The 13,055-nt window shown below is 41.6% G+C and overlaps 2 protein-coding genes across 2 annotated transcripts in view; one reads left to right on the forward strand and one right to left on the reverse strand.

Annotated features, from left to right (window-relative positions):
• MZT1 (mitotic spindle organizing protein 1) overlaps positions 1-3,822 on the reverse strand; it is a 10,055-nt gene extending 6,233 nt beyond the window's left edge. The window contains exon 1 of the mRNA XM_019525361.1: positions 3,735-3,822. Within this exon, the coding sequence (XP_019380906.1) occupies positions 3,735-3,783 (49 nt within the window). The 5' untranslated portion in view covers positions 3,784-3,822. The remainder of the gene's footprint in view (positions 1-3,734) is intronic.
• Positions 3,823-4,290: 468 nt separating this feature from the next.
• The window catches only part of BORA (bora, aurora kinase A activator), a 36,114-nt gene continuing 27,349 nt past the window's right edge, over positions 4,291-13,055 (forward strand). Inside the window, exons 1-4 of the mRNA XM_019525364.1 lie at positions 4,291-4,317; positions 6,237-6,407; positions 7,748-7,854; positions 10,219-10,264. Of these exons, the coding sequence (XP_019380909.1) occupies positions 6,252-6,407; positions 7,748-7,854; positions 10,219-10,264 (309 nt within the window). The 5' untranslated portion in view covers positions 4,291-4,317; positions 6,237-6,251. The remainder of the gene's footprint in view (positions 4,318-6,236; positions 6,408-7,747; positions 7,855-10,218; positions 10,265-13,055) is intronic.

Below are 13,055 nucleotides of genomic sequence, written 5' to 3' on the forward strand. Positions count from 1 at the left end.
CCCCCCCCCCAAAAAAAAACCCTTGTCTTGGATTTGAGCAAATCCGGTACTATTCACCTCATCTTTCACTTAGAGAACTGAAGCAAAGCAAAGGATAAATTATGAAAAGCTGATAAGTAATTCAGGAACCTTATTTTAAAACCACTCTAGTGTTCATGACTGAAATTACTGGGAGTTAGAATGATAGGCACTTTTGAAAATTCCTCTAGGTACCTAAATACCTTAAACATCTGGGCCTATTGTAGCATAAGCTTCTTTGAAAGTCAACAGAACTAAAGTCCTTACTGCCTAGGTCACTTAAAAAAACCAAAAAGACAAACAGACTTAGGCACTTTCACAACGTTATCCAAAACAATTTGTCAGGAGCACACAAGAGCCACCTACACGAATGAAATTCTACAAGTGTCATAAGTTTTGCCAGTAAAGTTCTCCAAGACCTAGAGTTATCTCTGTAGGAATGCTCAGAACTGTCACAAATGTGGCAGAACTGGATTGCCTGGTGCTCATCTCCAATTTAAGCATGTCAAGATTCACAAACTTGGGTATTCCTGTGCTTAAGTCCTCTGAGAAGCCTGGATTCTACACATGTGATAGCACTGAATTCAGACAGCACAGCCACTTAAATTAAAAAACAGAGCCAAAGGAGGCAGTATCCATCTTTTATGCAACATCCTAATACAGGGGTGTCCAATTCAAGGCTTCTGGCTGCCTAGACAATCCGCCTCTGGCAGCAGGGCAATGGCTTGTCCCAGCTCTGGAACCCAGAAGGTAAATTCTACCATTGCTCACCTTCCCTGCACTGCCCTCCATTTTCTCCCTGCCTTGAACCTCAGTTGCCAATGGCAACCCAGAATTCCCTAGCAGACAGACAAAGATGCATGTGTGGGGAGCAGGCAAGGGCTGAATGGTGGTAATGTTCATCCTCTGACTTCCAGAACCACATCGACACAGCGGCGCTGAAACCCAGCTCAGGAAAGCGGTACTTCAATTTACTATTCATTCTTACTTATTAAGCATCTTTGGTTTCTTGAGAACAGTAAAACATTAAAATAGAAGTTGAATCAGATAACCATTGAATCAAGAACCAATGAATAAAAAGTGGAAGTAAAACAACCTGTTAGGATGGAAATTTAGAGGAATATCTCCAACCATTAAAACTAAGTAGCTCAGGAACAGCCTTCCAACAGCAGTAATGGGTATGAAGTTCTTACTAGGTTTAAAATGGAGCCTGGGCAGTTTATGAAAATGACTATATGACATAATCAATTTTGATACTAGGGCACTGAACATGATCAAGCCTTCTAGACCTATGTTCCCAACTAGTGTTTGAAACCCTGTTGCCACCCATTCATTCAAGTAAATGTGAAGTGTTTCTTCTTATTCCCCTCAAACAAGAAATTTAGCTCTTAAACTAATTAACAAGTTTGAAGGAAAGACTATTTTGAAGTTTGAAGGAAAGACTATTTAGCAGTCTCTCTCATATTTTATACCACCATTGTGAGTTCTTCCCTAAACTATTGTTTACAAAGGTCATTTCAATAGGCCTATCCAGTTTTCATATGTGAAAATTACTAATGGACACAGTTGATGAATCTAAAAAATTCTTTAGCCATTTTTTCCTGTCAGCAGTAAGAGTTACAGGAAAAAACAACATCAGAGCAACACTAAAATCTATTTTTACTCTGAATTTTTGAAAGTACCTTCAGGTTCCATTATTATTGTATTTAATTTTCCCAGTACTTCACTATGTCTAGAGAGAGATTAGACTAATTCTCTAGACAAAAACTGGGTACTGAAGGGTGAACCTCATTCTGCCCCATTCGTGCCTGCTCCCAAAGATAAAAGAAAAAAAAAAACGACTTGTAAATAACTGAAATAGGCACAATAAAGTTGTGCTGCAAAAAAACAAAACAGAACACGATTCTGAAAAAACAAGACAGTTGTGAAGAGACAGCATCTTGAGCTCACCCTGCATACTTGATTTGGTCAAGCTACAGAAAATCACTACCTTGATTACGTAGTGGAAAGAGCTTATTTACATTGTTTAACAGAACAACCAACAGGAAAACTCAGGGTTTGGACTCAAGGAATTCCCAGATTAGTGTAACTGCATTTTGAATCCGGAACAGATGTACAGGCCTGTTATAACAGTGCAAGACTGCCTTGAACAGGTCAAAAAAGTGGTGCCTGATTTTCCAGGTAACTTTTGAACCAGTTCACTGTGATATTAGATGTGGATACATAATGTTCCATGACACTAATCTGGTCAGTCCTCCATTAACTCCTCATTGCATCAACCTCTTCCTTCCCAAACTCTATTACCCCTCACCTGTCTCCCCTTGTGTTGGCATTTTCATCACTGAGCTCTCTTGCACTGCTCATTCAACCAAAGCTATCCGACAACCAGCTGCATCTTCACTCCCTACTCCACTGTAGCCCTTCATTATGCCTCCCCAGGCCCTAGGAAGTCAGAAGTGCGAATCTAAGCACTTTTTCCTCCTCCCTTCCCCCAGACCACCCCAAGTGAGGCAAGCACATGGTAGACTTTGCACCACTGCACTTGGGTTTACAGAAAGGAAAGCAGAAAAGGCAAATGCCCCTAGCCACAAGTCCCTCACCATTTGGACCCTGAAAAAAAGGGTCCAGATATACTCGGCTCATTCCTGCCTCCTGGTGATGGAGTCGCAGCACTTCATAAGAACTGTCAGTTACATACTTCCATCTTACCCAGCATCCACCTGCTTGACCAGGAAGGAGGTTCTGGTCCCGAGGACCCCCAGTGACTGCAAGGTCATCTTCCTGCCTCTCATTCACCTTGCTCAAGGACCAGTGGGCACTGTCCAGTGTCCTGTGCTCACAGTCCCCCCCTTTGGGGCATTTGTTGTGAACTGAAATCCTGGTTTTCTCTCATTAAAAAAATTTCAATTTTCAGTTTAAGAAAAAAGGAACCCAAAATCCACATTTTTCCATGATTAAAATGAAGCACCACTAATATCTAGTGGATTTGGTCAAGGTACAGATACATATCTATAGATTAGTGGCGTTTCATTTTAACCACAGAAACACGTGGATTTTGAGTTACTGCTTTAATCTGAAAATTAGGTTTTATATTTTTTTAAAATCAGAGAAAACCAGGATCCCTAGCTATGAACTTCTGACCTTCACTTCCAGTCCCGCTTTATAGTTAGCTGGCACCTACCTAATACCTCCCCTGCGATAGCAGTGGCTAACCCTTGTTCCAGGGCCCAAGACCTAGGACACCACCGTGGGTGTTCAACAGGCCCATCTCTCATCCACGCCAGCCTCTGGGCAGTCCCGCGGGCTCACTCCTCGGGCTCACGCAGGGGTCAGCAGGCACTGTGTATCCCCCACCCCTTGCAGAACTCGTTACCAATCTCTGCTCTTCATTCCTGCCCCATCAGGGTTTTGGAAATCTGTCGCTGAATACTTAACTACCCCTGGGCATCTAACAACCTTCGTGCAAATCAAGCGCGGAAGGCAAGTCTGCAGGCCCGGCGTGCGGAGCGGGAAAACGCCGGGGGGGGAGGTGGGGGGAAACCAGGGTGGCGCTCGTTTCCTCGAGGGAAGGAACAGGGCTGCCCCTCCTGCTGCCGCAAACCCCTGCCGAGGCCAGCCCAGCTCCAGACCCTTCCGGCGCCCGGCCCGGCCCAGCGGCAGCGACAAACACCAGTGGATTCAACTAGCCCCGCAACGAGCGCCCACGCCCAACTCACCGTCCATGGTCTCCCGCACAGCGTTCAAGTTAGCCACATTACTTGCCATGGTGACAGACAGCGCACGCCTAACCCGCCACCCGGAAGCAGAAACTAGGAAGCGGAAGTCCCTCTTAACAGGGAAATACATAAAACAATTGTAATTATTATTTTAAAATATAAGTATATTTCCCTGTTAGGAGGAAAAGATAAAACATAGTTTATTTTTATGTAAAACAAAACTTAAAAAACCCCAAACAAAACAACCCCCATCTCACCTCTCCCCGGCGCATGCGCAATTACACCTTAGGAGCTACTTCCGCCTCTGCCTGGCCCGCTGTAATGTTTCAAATACGCCCCACCCACTCCTTCGTGAGGAGGGGTGGGGTTACTCGTTCGAATTTGTTAAGTAAGCCCTGCGCCGATTGGTCCGTTCGAGAGCGGTCGCCATGCGATTGGTTAGGCGGGTGAGGGAGCGCTCGATGATTGGGTAGCGGCGGAGCGTGGGGGGCGGGCCAGTTAAAGAGGTGCTTTGGGTCAGGCAGAGGCGTCGCGGACGTGGGTGGGTTGAGGTGGCTTCATAGGGATCCGCGGGCGGAGGCAGGTACTACTCGACCTTGGGCCCCTCCCCCCCCCCCCCGTACAAGCCTTTTGGGGCTAGTGCGGGCTAGAGCCCTCGTGCCCCCTAAACTGATTGCTTCCTCGGGGAATAGTGTCTTCGCGCATGCACACAATGGGCCGGGATTAGGAGGGAGTCGGGGTTTTGAGGGGTTCTGACCCTACGACCACGCATGCGCAGAGCAGGCTGGGAGTGGAGCATCGAGGGGCTCTAAGGATGCAAAGCTGGAGGAAGGGCAGAGCCTCGGGGTCCCTCGTCCCTTCTCTTCCCCCGCCCCCCCACCGCCCCTCTGGGTTTGGTTGTACATTTCACTTAATTTCCTAAAAATAAAGTTTCAGTGGCAATAGTGTGGCCCCAGGCCCCATGTGTCATGTGTCACTTGACTTTCTCTGCCAGCTTGAAGGGGGAGGAAGTTCTTACTTTCCGGGATAAGCAAGTAACTAAGGCAGTGCTGGGGCTGGGGCCATGTGCCCAGTCTGGATATTTCTCATCTGCCCAATCTGGTGTGATGGGTTGAAGGGCATTCATTGGATTCAACCCCTGCCTGTGGCAGTTGGCGGCTAAAGTTGCTCTCTAATCCTGTGCACTGGCTCCAGTCTATGCTAGGGCTGTGTCATCTGGCTCAGGACTCTAGTTAATGCAGGTACTGCATTGCCCCACCAAATTTCCAGACCTGGGGGAATCAGTATCAAGGGCTGGGCGGGGCTTCAACTGACAAGAGTGCACAAAGCTAGTTGAACACAATGTGCAGCGGAGGAGGGTTGTTACAGGGTCTGAGGTACCCCAATGGTTGTAGCAGCCTCTAGACTGACTTGACTTGGGGATCAGTATTTATTGCATATAATGCACATCCCATTTTCCCTGAACTCATTTTGGGGGCTGGGGGGTGGGGTGGAGGATGCAGGTTTTATCCAAGAAAAGGCACTGCCTTCTCTGGGAGAAGCATGGTTTTGAGTGGTACCTGTATACTGTTAGGTTTTCCACATACAGCCTTTCAGTAAAGAGTTTTCTTCAGACACTCAAGGCTAGATGCTGCTCCGTCTGTTAAAACAGTGCCTAGGCGTGGTTCTCTTCTACTGTGAAAGCCCCAGGAAAATTTAAACCTTGTTGGATTCTTCTCCACCTCCTCATTGCTACTTTTTTGTGATGGAGTCTTAAGGTTGAGATCAGTGCAGTTACAAAGCAAAATGTATGGGTTTGGATGATTGTCCAGCTATTCAAACTGGGTGGAATAGGATCACGCTTAGGATATGAACAGGCATCTCATGTGTCCTGGGACCAGTTGTGCTGGTAATTGTCCTGGAACAGAAAAGTCATGTGATAGCTGTGTGCATGTTGCCCTTCCAGTTGGAGATAAGTTAGTGGCTGAACTCATGGCTGCTTTTCTGGCATTGATCCAATGATGCAATCCCCACATGTCTGTTGAGATGCTCTTCAAAGTATCTTGGGGCATACTTAGCTACCTTATCTAGTAAACCTTTTTTGGGGTCTGTACTGGGTCAATGAAAATGGCATCTGGTTCATGTTCAAATTAAAGCCAGGTATAGAAACCAGGTATAGAGTCATTATCCTGTGACAATTACAGTGTACTTGTAGCTGGTCTAAATTTATTGAGCAATTAACCAGTTAATTGCATGATAACTACCTTGCACATGTAGCTAGCTGGTCTACACTTACTGCACAATTAACCAGTTAATTGCATAACATGTTTCCTGTAGCAGGGGCCTAATTCTCATTCTCTGATTTATCTGAAACTGATCAGAAAACTGACCAAATTTAAACTTCTTATACTCTCTTCCGTCTGACTAGATTTTGAATTGCTAGTGTTTCTCTAAATGATGGTTTCTTACTGCAAAACCATGGGGTACTGAACAATCTAAAATTATAACTTATTTTCCTTCTAGGTATTGTACTGTATTATGGGTGATAGAAAAGAAGCTAAAATGCAGATAACGCCGGAAACTCCAGGACGGGTTGCTGTTCTGAACCCTTTTGAAAGTCCAAGTGATTACCATAGTCTGCAGGAACACGTTGTTTCCAGTCCTTCTGTCTTTAAATCGACAAAAGCCTCATCAGTAAGATTTAATCCTTAGTACATGAATGTGGAAGAAATATCAATACTTGCACATACAAATTTTTCACACTTTGTAAACTACATATTATGTGTAATACAACTTGAAATATTTTTACAAGAATTTAAACACAGTTCCTTCTGTGGAAGCTTACAGTGTTACTATGGTTTGTTTGTTTGTAGTGCTGTGTAACTGTTTTGAAAGTCCTGATGATGTTACTGTAGTTTTAGTGATTTTAAGAGAACCCAGCTAGTTGTACATGACACTATTCTAATTGTATTGTTGACTTAAAGATTAACAGTATTGGTTAACTAGGTTTTCTGTAGAGAAATGCTATCTGCAGTAACCCTTGTTCCAACCTTTTGATTCAAGTAGGCTGGGTGTAATTTTAAACTCAGTAGTCATAATGCCGCCTATTCCATGCTTTATCTGGCCCTGTTTTAAGTCTTGAACGCTCTTCTATACAGTGGCCTAGTTTCAGTGCGGAGGATGGGAAGTGTCTCTACCTCAGAACACATGGAGTCTGGAGGTAGCTGATGTAGGTTTGAATCTGGGTCTCTGGTGAGGTCTGTAGCTACCGAGCTATCACATAAGATGGATACCACTAGCACCTTCTTTTCCTTTTTAAAAAGAAAGCAGCCATAACTGCATTTTTGTATGAATGAGAACTTGTATGTGGGTGCATGTTAGGTGTCCTCTGAAGACACGGATCATGTGTATCAGGGGACTTAGGGGAATTTCTAGGTTTTGAATTTTAGCTGGTCTTTGGTATGATTTTGGCCCCAAGTTCAGACAGGAATCAGCTCAAGCCATGTGTGGAAATGTAGCTCTAGGTGACATACTTTTTGACTTTAAAATTTTCTAGGCACCAATGACTTCAGGTTCCTACAGGGCTAGATGGCAGCTGAACAGGTATTTCTGGATCTCAGTTTTGAATTTAGGGACCTAATTTCTGAACTGGATCTGATCCTTAGATACATCATTTACCTCCTTCATGTCCATTTCTCATCTGTGAAAGGGGCATGGTGGTATTCTCATAGTAGTTCTCTGAGACATATTTGTTAAGAACTTTGATAATGGAAAGCATCAGTTAATGCAAAATAGTAGACATACTTTGTTGTTTCACTTCCTATAGTATTGGTATTGGTTATTAAAAATAAAATTATTAACATTTAAGTAGTCACTTTCTCCTTTTTTGTTGTTTAAATATCTAGCTTACACTGATTGAAACAATTGCTGTCATCTTAGGGAGGTAATGGAAGTGCCGTTCCTTTTAAAGATATGTGGGTTTTGTTTCCTTTTGCTTGGAATAGTAAGCACTATGCTCTTTGTTCTTTTCTTAGACCCCAGGAAAATTTAGGTGGTCTATTGATCAGCTTGCTCTAATAAATCCTGTGGAAATTGACTCTGAAGATGTTCGGCGTCAAGCAATGTATTTAAGTCATGCCAGGTATGTTGCTTTTTGTTTTACCTAGTGAACTGAAGCAATATTTGAATACCTGAAAGTTGTGCTTACACACGTACATTTTTAATGTATCTCTATGAAGAGTGAACATTTTCTATTAAATGATAGTGCATATAACATTGCTTTTTTCCTGCAGTTATTTAGATTTTTATTTTGTTTTTTTAAGTCTCTGTTATGGATATAAAATCTTGCCTCTCCATTATTTGTCATGCCAAGCTCCATGGAACAATCCTGTAAAGAGGCTGGATTACCTGGGGCAGATTTTGGGCAGAAGCACACCTTTCAGTCACTGGTACGTGGGGAATTTCCTCTAGTTTGTTTTTCCTGCCTTTACAGGGCTGACCAACTCTCCTATACATCGACAGGTGTAGGGCTTTCTTAGGTACACATATGTGATGAGCACATCAGGACTCTGCCAACAATTTTAACTGCTTTTATTATTTTATGGCATGGGTCTAGTATTGGGTCCTGCAAATACTCCCCTGTTTCAATGCCTAATGGGTTGCAAGCCATTAGTGGAGTTTGATATTTCTTGTAGCAGTCTTGTTACCACAACACAGTCCGGCCCCAGCCGCTGTCTTGCATTTTTACGCAAGAGACGGTCCAGCAGCAACCATAGTGGTATCATAAGAGTTATGGCTAGGGATCTACCCAAAGCAAGGTGGCAGCCAGCTAATTTCACGGGCAGGTTGCGGGGCTGGCTCCCATTTTCAGGGGTTTATTGTGGTGAGGCTTCCTGCACTTCTGTTTGAGGGACCCTGGTGGAGTTCCCCACTGCTGCTGGGGCATATGGCTCTGCCTCTTGCTACTGATTGGTGGAGAGGGGCGTGGCTGCGTGCCAGGTCGCCCTCTCAGTCAGTCAGCAGTGAGGGGTGGGATTGGCTCTTTCCTGCTTGCCATAGTGCTACCAGCCCCCTTAGTTCCAGTGTGCGTGGCCAGGAGGACTGCTCATAGTTTCATAGTTTCATAGATTTCGGGTCGGAAGGGACCTAGTAGATCTTCTAGCCCGACCCCCCGCCAGGGCGGGAGAACAACAAAACCCCAAAACAAGAAACAGGACTCAAATGTTTGGTGCTGGCTCGCACTGGGGAGCTACCATTTTATTTTTAGTAAGTTTTTATTTTATATTTATTTATTTCTTTCTGTGGATTTCGCAATATCTACAATATCCATGAAATTGTGATTTGAGTAGGTCCCTAGTTATGTCACTGCTGATGCTTTCACTACAGTGTCCTGCCACTGGTTCTATCTGCATTTTCAGTTACATGTGGCAATTTTCTGAAGGTATTGCAAAACTAGTCAGAAAAATGATTGGAGAAAGGGAGATAAGAGAGGATGAACATACTTATAAATAACCAGGTTCAGTAATGCAGCAAAGGGCTTCTACATAGTGTTTTGAACTAACTTATAGCTCCATCAGTTGTTTAGGTATTTGTCCCAAATGGTTTCTAAATATAAAAACATGGTCTGAAACTATTCACGTATAATAACCATATACAAATACTTGAAATCCTTTTCTGTACAAGAGGTTATACAACTAATTGTCAGTATGAATTTCTTCTGGTTGTGGATTATACTGTTATTAATTTCTTAAAAGGAGAGTTTTCTAATATATATATTGTTGACAGGGAGAGGAAACTGAAACGTGCAGTTAAATAAATTATTTGAATAATGGTCAGAAAATTTAACTGGTGGAAAACTATAATATAATTTAACATGATTTCTTTGGAATTACTATTTTGTATAAGATTATATAAAAGGAATGCACTATACAATTCATACTGGAAATTTTGGGATTCTTGTATATTGGCTAGGATAAGATGGATAACATACATACCATTTGAAGAGGGGCACTGAGGACAGGTAGAAACTGTCAGAAATAACTACATTTACATGCATGTTTCTTTATGTTCTTTCCATTGGGGTTTTCTCCCCCTCTACCTGGTATTATTCCTCATAGTGAATCTTTTTGTCATGTTTAAAATAAGGATGTATTTAACATGTAGTAAGTTTAAAAGTAGAATGTTTTTATAAGTAAAGCTCTATTTTATTCCAGGATTTAGATGGAAGAAGCAGATCTATTATGAAGACAGTATTTTTTTTCAGGTGTTGCTATTAAAATTGTCTATTGTGGAACTTAGCTTTTTGGTTTTTTTTTAAAGTAGATAGTTACAGAGGAACTGCACATAATAAGAATTATTCCTTGCATGGATTTATTTGGTAAAATTTGATACTTAGTTTTAGTTTAAGATTATAAAATGGCGTACACTGAATGAACTTCTAATTTCCAGAACCTCAAATATAATAACAGTATTTGTAACTTACTGCTTTTTAATTTTCTTTATTTAGACTAGATAAAGAGATGGAAGACAAAAGACAAAAAGCAATTGAAGAGGTAAATAAGACTGAAATTTATATTTAATTGTATATTAATGTTATGCAAGTAAAATGAACAGTAGTGAAAACCTAAATAGTAATTACTGCCCAGTACCTTTGCAGAGTGGTAGGTAAGTTTTAACAGGGCATGTGTGTTTCTTTGTTTAAAACATCAGGCAGCGTATTGCTTTTCTCTTGCTGTTTAGAATAGAAATCTCTATTGCCTGCTTTTATTTGATTTTTGCTTCCCTCAATCAGGATCCAAAGAAGCAGAACTTGGACCTTTATGTGATCGTTAGTTACTTGAACTGGAAATATATTTTGCTTTTCTTGTAGTACTTCACAAGAATATCAGTGACAAGCATTGTACAAAGAATCCTCCAAAGCTTACCTTTTAATAAGTTTAGGAGTGAATCTGCATGTTCAGTCCTGCTGGTAACTATCATGATGCCTGACAAATTCTTGTATTTTCCTAAAGATTTTTGAAGAGATGGCTGGACTTTTTACTGAAATAAAACTATTTTTTTATAAAGGAAATGCCATTGGGAATTATTTAATCCCATACAGTATAACCTCATAAATCTGGTGCCCTCGGGACCAAGCACCTGACAGAAATTTGAAAATGTTGGATTTTTGAAACAGGCATGGCAGCCGGTCTTGGAGTGGGAAAGAGTGATAACGGTGGCTGGCCCCAGAGCAGCGGCCACATGCAGAGTGACGACGTGTAGTGGTGAATGGTGGTGGCAGGTGCCGTGTTCAAGCTTCCCTCTCCGCGTCCAGGAGGGCGGGGAGAGTGGTGGCTGATCCCAGAGTGGCAAAGGGCAAGTGGCAGGTTTTTGAAAAATCCAGATTTTTGATATCTGGATTTAGGAGGCTATACTATATTATAAATGTCATGGCTTGACAATTTAGCAAATAGCTTCTCTCAGAGTCTCAATTTAAATACATAGAGGTGAAACTTTGTTGTTTTTTCTGGGTTCTCTAGTACTCTTTGCACTTGGCTATTGTTAGTTGTAAGAATGATGACAGGGCATTTCTTACCATCCTGTTGTCTAACTCTATAGTGAGAGGAAAAGTATTGTAAATCAGCATTAATATTCTTATAAAGACTCACCTGTCCAATGCATCCTTCTTCTTATATTGATAAGTGCCTCTTAAAGTGAAGGCTTATTTCCTACCTCTGGATGTTTAGGAATTAGCTAATTTGATTGCCTTTGAAGGAAGTTGAGTACTGCATGTTCTCATGAAACTACCAGATAGATGATCTAAGGTACTTGGCTTGGGCAGCTTACTCTGTAAAAAGACTTTTTGTAAGATAACATGTAGTCACATAAAATATCTTAAATGCATCCCTACGAAGGTAATAAAAATCTGATTGAAGAAACTACGTTTTCTAAAGGTAGCATATGCAGGAGTATTTATTACTTGGAACTTAGAATTCTGCCTATCTTTTCCTAAAGGTTTTCTTTTTCCCCAAGGTGTATGTGTAGATGCCAGCAGTGCGAGTTAGTCAAAATGTTGTACCTTGTATTTTACGGGTTGATTTGGGAATTCTCTGGCTGGTTTCATGGCAGTTAATGAAGAAACTCCGCGCAGACTTTGTTTCTTCAGAGTGTTCTGCTTCATTTTGCTTTGGTCCTTCTTTTAATATTCTTGATTTCAAGTTGCACCTGTCTCTTCTCTATTTCATTTTTGCTATTTGTTGTCAGGGTGTGTGTTAGACTAGAATTATCAGTTTGAAAGAAGTTTTTTAGTACCTTTTTAATCCCAGAATCCCGTAGTTTTCTCTAGAACTTTTTTAATGCATTGGTGGAGTTTACCCTTGTGCTTCATTTCCTCTGTGCATTTCTGCAGAGCCTGTAAACAGCAAGCGTTCTGAAAGCTGTGCTGCTTTTTCTCTTGTACTTGAAAATAGGAGCCTTCAAGTCAGGAAGAAAACTATACTAATACATTTTTTCTAGTCCAGTTTCTTTACTGCAGGCACCTTACATTAAGTGCTGAATTATTTTGTTTCGCAAAACACCTTTTTAAGTTTAAAAGAACGTTAATGGCTTGAGTGTCTAAACTTAAGGAACATCTGGGTTTCAAATTAAACAAACCTTAGGAAGACGAGAAATACTAAGTTAAGTTTGTCTGTCTATTTTTCTTGAGCCATGCATCAAAGGTCTCTTATTTTTCTATCTATACCTGTACCCTGAGCAAATAAGAAATCTGTGTTACTGCATGTATTTCAAATTTCATTTTCAGTGAGCATGTCTACATGTACATTTACACCAATTTAAATTTACTGCATAGTAGGTTGCTGCGCAGTAAGCAGGAATAGTCCAGCATCTACACGTGCAGGTATTAAAGCACTGTAATGTTGTGTGGGCTGATTTGATACTAAAGTTAGTCCCAAGTCAGTCCACTGTGCAGTAAGGCGTCTACACTTGCATTACTGCGGAGTAACTAATTGGGCATACATTTGAAACCTGCATGAAGCAGGTATCAAATTTATGCTCAAGTCAGAGTACGTTGCCACGTTTACAATGCAGTATGGGCATGCACGTGTAAACGCTTGCCTGTACTGTGTATTAATTTTGGTTACTATGCAGTAAATGCACACATGTAGAAATGCCCAGTGATTTAAAAACCAAGAATGTCTAATTTTGGCTGTCTTTAGGGCTTTATGGTTATACATAGGGATGATTTTGCAGATTTCACTGAAGTTGCAAAATCGGGCATTTACTGCGGAATTGGGCAACGTCAGCAAAATCCGCAACAAGAAGGGGAAAAAAAAGAAAGAAAAAAGCTTACTAAAAATAAAATGT

Source organism: Gavialis gangeticus, unplaced genomic scaffold (genome assembly GCF_001723915.1).
Source record: "Gavialis gangeticus isolate Ggan-Ray unplaced genomic scaffold, GavGan_comp1, whole genome shotgun sequence".
NCBI lineage: Eukaryota > Metazoa > Chordata > Crocodylia > Gavialidae > Gavialis > Gavialis gangeticus.